The sequence below is a fragment of the Seriola dumerili genome, unplaced genomic scaffold, assembly GCF_002260705.1.
Source record: "Seriola dumerili isolate Sdu_G_001 unplaced genomic scaffold, Sdu_1.0 BDQW01000155.1, whole genome shotgun sequence".
Lineage (NCBI taxonomy): Eukaryota > Metazoa > Chordata > Actinopteri > Carangiformes > Carangidae > Seriola > Seriola dumerili.
Window position 1 is genome coordinate 2,232,550 of NW_019174410.1, and position 7,913 is coordinate 2,240,462.

Sequence of the window (7,913 nt, forward strand, 5' to 3'; positions counted from 1 at the left end):
ATTTGCTTGTAAATTCACATGGATTGCATCCTTGAAGGGATTTTGTGAAAGAAGAGGCTCTGGCGTCGAAAAATTGGCTTTTTATCTCATAATTATGACTTTTTTATCTCATAATATCAACTTTTTTATCAAATAATTACGACTTTTATCACATAATTATGACTTTTTATCTCATATCAACTTTTTATCTCATAATTATGACTTTTTTTATCTAATAAATATGACTTATCTCATAATTAGGACTTTTTATCCCATAATTAGGACTTTTTTTAAAATCTCATATTGGCTTTTATCTCATAATTAGGACTTTTTTAAAAATCTCATATTGACTTTTATCTCATAATTAGGACTTTTTTATCTCATAATATCAATTTTTTTTATCTCATAATTTCGATTTACCGTGAGGATATTTATTTTTCTTTCGCTGGTGGAAACAGGCTTCCATAGTGAGGGCATGTGGGCAGAGGTGCAGTATTTCCGGGAGTTTCCAGCCACAGAGAGCGACACAGCAGCATCACCTCTCTGTCAGACGCCGTCCCCTCTGACATGTCGGCGGGCTCTTTAAGAGGAGAGACTCCGCATCTGCTGATCTGTCAGCAGGCGCGGTGCCGCCCTCCCCGCACATCCTGCTGCTGCTGCTGCTGCTGCTGCTGCTGCTGCACCTCAGGGACCGACTCACACCCGGCATACTGACTCACTCAACGCCGATGCACCTGAAGCTCCCGGCAAAACATACGCTGGAATCAAATCGTTATGGATAACCGATAATCGGAACTAACATGCGCCGGGCTCCCCGTCCTCGCCATCCCGGGCTATGCAGGTGTAAGAGGTAACCGGACCGAGCTGCTGGAGAGGGACACGGCCACGCTTTATCTGCGGATCACATCATGCATGTTTTATGTACAGCCATGGCATTTTCCGCGTTGGAATGGACGACTTCTTCTGGTGCACGCCTTTAATTCATTCATTCTTCTCTTTTGGCCTCTGTGGTGGTTCAGCCGGTTCAGCGACAGGATCAGCTGCACTGTGATCAAGTAAGTGTGGGATGCACATGACAACACCTCTCACGTTACTGTGTGTGACTCCGAACACGATGCTGTAGTTTCTGTTTCTGAATGTTTATCCTAACCACTCCCCAAAAAAAACAAACAAAAAAAAACCAAACCAGAATATCCAAATACCATCCAATCACCTCACTGGGTCATTAAATGTGTGACTTTGTGCAGACGCTGGAGCTCGGTATGAGTGAGCTGAGCCTGGGAGAGCTGCCCATGGAGAGCTGGATGTCTCACCTGCCATGTGCTCTGTGGGACATCCCCCTGTACCACCTGTCCATCCCGGGTAATCTGCCTCTAAACAGCACGCTGTAGTGTTGATGAAGCTGATTGTTAATTGAGTGGTGGCTGGTTTCAGTGTAGTACAGACTGTGAGCTTGGTGCACTGCCACCAAAGAAAAAACACATGCAAATGAAGAAAACGACCTCAGCACATATGCAGCATTTAGAAAAAAAAATGCTTTAAATCAGTAAAACATGGGCAATATAAGAAATACATTCACCAATTAGACACATTTGCATTTGCATCATGATGAAATGCTGCACATTGAGCTACCAAATTGGAAATTGAAGATGTTTACTTCATTTGCTTGTGTTTTGTTGTCCCTTTGCATGTGTTTTCTTTAGTTGCAGCACTTTGAGCTCTCAGGGCCACCGTAGACGTCACATGACACAGTCATATGTCTGATGGTGATTATGAGTGTTCTTTTTTTTTTTTTTTTTTTAGGCAGCCACAATGCAATGACCTACTGTCTGGATATGAATGACAGATCACCCGTTGACCTCACCCAACCAGACATGCTTCAGAAACTGGACAAATACATGAAGCCACTCATTCGCCCCTTTGTGTACAAGTGGGCGAAAACGCAGGTAATAAATCCCAGAAGAAGACGCAAACCAGCTGGTGGTTACTCATTGTTAATGGTGGACCTCCTGTAATGAATTCCTCAACACTGTGTCTTGCAGGAGTACACCATAAAGCAGCAGCTGGACTGTGGGGTCAGATACTGTGACCTGAGAATTGCACAAAGGCCCAACGACAGCTCCACTGATCTTTACTTCTACCACGGTGTTTACACCACCCTCACTGTGGAGGTACAGTAATGCCATGCAAACACAAATGTTTACAAGCGTTTGCCACAGTGACTTCTATCCTGTTGTAAAGGCCCATCTGCATCTAGAAGAATAACCATAAACAACACATTCATCCTCAGCAGTGAGATACTAAAACCTGTCGCTCCTCTCTTCTGAGCCTTTCATTTGATTGGTTGTAAATGTTTTAACATCCAAAATCAACATTATAGTTGTAATTTTGGAGGTTTTAAATGCAGTTCAGTTACTGCAGCAGGAACACTTTTATTTATAATCTTAAACCCATTTGTCACATGCACCTCCATGAATTAACTGGCAGTTTTCTGTGTTTTTGTATAGAACTAGACACAGTTTTGAGAAGCAGGTACAGGTTTCTCTGCACTCTTGCACGTAGTGATGTGATGAAACCAGGAAACAGACCTTTTGTGTGACATTACAGTGGATATTAGGTGTCCCAAAGGGATTAAATCAGGCAGAGGATATACAGTATAAAGCATTTTTATACTTAACAAGTCAATAAATGACTTGGGCTGCAGAATAAGTTTTAAAACCTTTCAGCTTGTCTCACCTTTGCTCTCCAACAAAGCTGCCAGAGCAGGTTTGGCAAATTCCATCATATAGTAAACTCATGTGAATGCCAAAAAACAACAGATCCTGGCAATGTTCCTTGTGTGCTATTAAACAATTAAACAAGGGTGTCAATTGTGTATTAAGATTAGAAGTCTTGCTGTAGACTAAATGGTACTTGTGTTTTCCCGACAGACTGTTCTCATGGAGATAAGAGAGTGGCTGGACGCTCATCCCAAAGAGGTGGTCATCCTCTCCTTCAGCCACTTCCTCGGTCTGAGCCAGGAGCTCCACATGCTGCTCCTAACGACCATACGCAAAGCATTCACCTCCAAACTCTGTCCTAAAATGGTACGATGTCTCCTCCAGGTTTATAGAAGGACTTGGAAGAATAAAGTTGGCAATGTTCTGTGTTTGCTCTCAACAAATCCTGTGAAAAGGCCAAAACCAAGCCTTGTTTAGTGTTTTTTTCTGTGCTGTAGATCTCCATTGTCCAAAGAAGTTAGCAGCTAGCTAGCTATGCTAACCATAGCGACTCTGTAGTGAAGACATAATGCCACTCAGAGGACGTATTATAACCTTTTGTATTACAAAGACAACACTGGCTGAAGATCTTGTCAAGCCACATTCTGGACATGTTTCAACTTTTCTTAAAGGAGCTATTTGTAAGTTTTGCTATTGCTACATAGTTAACGTTAGCATCAACAGCTGTTTACTCACTAGTCTAGAAACAACATTGTGAGTTCAGCATCAAACTTCATTCCTTTACTCACCAAGATCTGTCTCCAGCGGTGGGAAGCAACACCAATGTTAACTCTTGTTTCTATCGCATCGTTTCCTCTACTGAAGTTAGCATGCTAACAAGCTAGCCCCGACCTGTCTCGTTATTTTCCAATAGCGACTCACTGTAGCCTCCAATCTGCCCTGAAGACGTATTATAACCTTGTCTTATAAACGCATCGATGGCCGAAGCTCTTGTCAAGCAACAATCACCACCACCTGCTCCTGGCAGAGGAAACTTACAAATAGACCCTTTAAATACTCACAACGGTTGTGCACCAAATGTGGATTAATCCACAGCTGAAACTAGTTTCTAACAAATGCTTTATTTACTCCTGTTTGAGTAACCTTTGGTAAAAACAAAGCTACTTTGAATATATATATGTGAGATTTACATCTTCAGTAGGAACCAATGGGCTCAAGGCTGATTGGATAGGGGCTTACTGACAGGCACATTGGTTGGTTTTGGTCTTTTCATGGGATTTGTTGATGGTAAGAAAAATATAGAATAACATCAGCCTTATACTTTCAATGATACTTAAAATATCTTCCCAGAATATGAAACTAAACCTATTATTCTGTTGATTTCAGGAAGTGTTAACTCTCCGAAACCTGTGGGCTTTAGGCTACCAAGTGATTGTTTCCTATGAGCACAATATTGCCAGTTGTCACGGCGACCTGTGGCCACACATACCTTATTGGTGGGCCAATAAATGCAAAGCTGAGGCTCTTATCGAGGAGTTTGAACACAGGAAGCAACATGGCAGACCAGGTAATCTGCTGCTGGTTTGAACACCACGCCACGCCACGCCACCCACTAGACACGTAATGGATGACCTGTCACTTATTTGTGCATTAACGCTGTAATTGGCCTACACCACTCATAAAATCATGTGTGTTTTGTGTTGCAGGAGGTTTCTTCGTCACAGGAATTAATCTGACAGAGGACCTGAAATACATCTGCACACACCCGACAGAGTCCCTGAAGGACCTGGTGGTGTCCACGTACCCGACTCTGCTCAGCTGGGTCAAAGAGCAGACCCCCGGCTCCAGAGTGGGCTCTCTCAATATCATTGCTGGGGACTTTATCACCGAGAGCCACTTTGTACCAACTGTTGTTACACTGAATGAGAAACTACTGAAATGGTCCTCATGACTTTTTACCATTACAAGTTATTCTACGAAAAAAAAAAGTGAATCAAAGCATGAAATACACACAAGCTTGTTTTGTTAAGAGCGGCAGAAAAAAATACTTGAGTACTTGAACTATTCATTTACATGTAAATGCACTTACTGGAGGCAGTGAAATGTATATTTCAGTCCTAAAGCTGCTTGGAAACAGACTTCTGTTACTTTGAACTGCATTTGTTTGTTTACATTCAGTTCACTATTTATGCAATGCACTGTATCAGTTTTCACAAGTCAGCAAGGCGGCTCGTTTTATGTTACGGTGACCAAAGCAATAATGATACTACTAATCTCACCTTAATGTAGGCATTTTAAATGAGTAAGCACAAATAATGTATTCAAAGAGCACATATGACTGTAATGTAGACTTTTTTAAATATGACATGTGGGCAGCAAGTTTAAGAAGTAGCTAAACTGTATCACCTACAATACACGTATTTATCCGTAGAGAATGTAGAGAACACATGAAACTTATGCAAAATGCATGGAAACATTATTTGCATGAAAACAACCTTGACTGTTCTATTTAAAATTGACTTGAGCCAGCAGGGTAGGCCTTGGTTTAAAATAATGCTGCACCACTGTGCCTGTGGAGATGAGCTTTTCAAATAAACATGAGCATTTTTAAGCTAATTATGTCATTTTATTCACTCAGCATTCAGACAGACAGATCAATGTTTCCTGTGCTGGACCGTCACAGTCTTGTCTCACACAAGAGAAGTGACAGTGTATTCAAACTATGAAGTCCCAGCTTTTGTGTTCCTCCTTTTCAATACTTTTCAGTTCCTTCACAATAGCTTGTATTACACTGTGTGCCTGATCTGCTGTTATGTAATAACCAGTCAGGTTTAAGAGCTACATGCTTTTTTTAAAAAGATCTACAGCCAACCAGTATAACCAGTTTTTTCAAATGCACCTAATTGACAAACATGGTGAAAAATAGATAAACACATGAGTTTAATGTAAAAGCCATGACGGAGTGATAATAGACTCTACGATGTTGAATTATAATTGATTGATACTTTGCTCAATTAAAAAAAAAGGATCATCAATGAAATGTGCATTATGAAACAATATAGGTCTGTGTATATGGTAATTATTTTATTGCATTATGAAAATGAAAATAAATAACCTTTTTTAATGCATTTATAAAAAATTCAAAATGTTTATTTTTGGCTGGACCAGCCCTATAATTGCAAATGTCCCTGAGTGACTGACTGACTGGTCAGCAGAGTGCTGAGTCTCAGTCTACTGAGCCACTCTGGGTTCCCGGCTGCTTGAGAACTGCAGGGAATTGGAGGAGCACTTCCAATACACTGAGCCTCGCCTCCATTACAGCAAATAAACTACTTTATTTCCATGTATCCTTATTACTGAAGGAGGCAGAAGAATAACTAAACATAAGACACACAGAGCAGAGAGAGAAGTCATTGGTAACGAGGCTTCGTACTAATGGCTATGAGCAACTTTACATAGCAAACAGAGGGAGTTAGACATAAAGACCTGCCTCTAATAAAAGTATGTGACGTTCTAGAGTTGAAAGTAAATGAAACCTAAACTATTGTGGATCCCAGATGGAGGTTGTGCTCTGTGAGAGACAATTTATCAGTGGTGGCCAGTGTCCTTTTTGTGTCCTGGACAAGCTGGTAAAAAAGGCTGGGTCTGTGCTTGGCAGGAGTCTGGACTCACTCAGGACTGTTGCGGAGAGATGCATGCAATATAAGATGGAGGCCATCCTGAACAATACCAACCATCCTCTCCACAACATTCTGGCAGGACAGAGAAGCAGCTACGGCAGGAAACATCTCATCTCACTGCACTGCAGAACAGAGAAGTTCAGGAGATCCTTTGTTCCCACCACCATCAGGCTGTAGAACAACTCAGCCAAATGAAGTGGACTAAATTCATTATTATTGTTTATTTATTATTAACTGTTGTTATTTTATTACCAATGAGCAACTGGACACTTGAGTTTCCCCCAGAGGATAAATAAAGTATCTACAGTATATATCTATCTATCTACCTGAAATCACGGCTCAATCTTTGTCTTTCATTTATGTGATTTTGTCAGACGATGTCACAGTTATTATAACATCAGGATTTGACCATAGGTCCAGACATATACTAGGTTAGGCACTATGACTATGGCATGTTTTATGACTTACTATACCATGATATTCTTTTCCTCACTATACTATGACATTTTTTAAGATTTACTATACTATGACATTTGTATGACTTACTATACCATATTTTTTTGATTTACTATACTACACTGTAAAATAAATTCCTAATTTAATGGAAAATAACTTAGTTTTCTAACAGTAATTTTCAGTGTTTTAAAATTCTATATGAAAGAAATTACAGAAACGATCTGTGAATTAACAGCCAAACTTCTATTTTAAGCGTTATGCCAATAATAATGAATTACATTTATTTCATTTACATTACATTTTGTAAAGAAAAATTACTGTATTATTTATACTGTATTTTTTCTGCTTTCTTAAATTACAAACAAATCTATGTAAAATAAAATGAACAAGACATTTTCAGGCAAACAACATGTTTAGCTAACTTTAATGAACTGACACACAATGACAAGTCAAATGTCCGACACCTCGCTCTGACACCATATCCGGATTAACAGGCAGGGCCCCTGTGTGTCAATCACGTGGTAGCTACGCCCTAAGATCACTCTTCTTTAACATCTAACATATGGTATTCTGTATACTGTACCGTGTGTGTGTCTGTGTGTATGTCTAGTTTTAATGTGAAATAAAGTTTTTTATGAAGCTTTACTTTGTTGATGGTTTTTATGGAGCGTGTCTAGTATGAATTTTAACAGTAGCAGCAGCATAGTATAAAAATCACAACACATGGAAGTTTTTCCTGAATTTGTAATTAAAGACTTTCTATGTTGCTTTAATCAACAACAAACATGGTAGAAATGTTTAAAATGTCCTTCAACACTGACAATAAAGGATCTAGAGATAGATACTAGAGTTTGTGCTTTTCTAATGTGTCTTATGTACTTACCAATTTGAATAACAATGAAAACAATTCACCAAAGTGACCTGTTAGATTCATCATGAGACATCTGGTCAATTTGGAAAAACATACCCAGTACAAGTTAATCACAGTAGGTTTATTTATTAAAAATCTGATCAATGACAACGATTAAGTTATGAATAAAACTAATATACATGAGCTGTACTACACTGACAACCTCTT

At 39.5% G+C, this 7,913-nt stretch overlaps 1 protein-coding gene across 1 annotated transcript; it reads left to right on the plus strand.

Annotated features, from left to right (window-relative positions):
- The first annotated feature begins 614 nt into the window (after positions 1 to 614).
- Positions 615 to 5,353, plus strand: LOC111226366 (PI-PLC X domain-containing protein 1-like). Its single transcript, XM_022751472.1, has 8 exons — positions 615 to 829; positions 999 to 1,034; positions 1,227 to 1,341; positions 1,783 to 1,925; positions 2,022 to 2,150; positions 2,910 to 3,065; positions 4,086 to 4,266; positions 4,406 to 5,353. Exons 3-8 carry the CDS (start codon positions 1,242 to 1,244, stop codon positions 4,648 to 4,650), a joined length of 954 nt encoding a protein of 317 aa, XP_022607193.1. The 5' UTR covers positions 615 to 829; positions 999 to 1,034; positions 1,227 to 1,241; the 3' UTR covers positions 4,651 to 5,353.
- Positions 5,354 to 7,913: the final 2,560 nt, after the last annotated feature.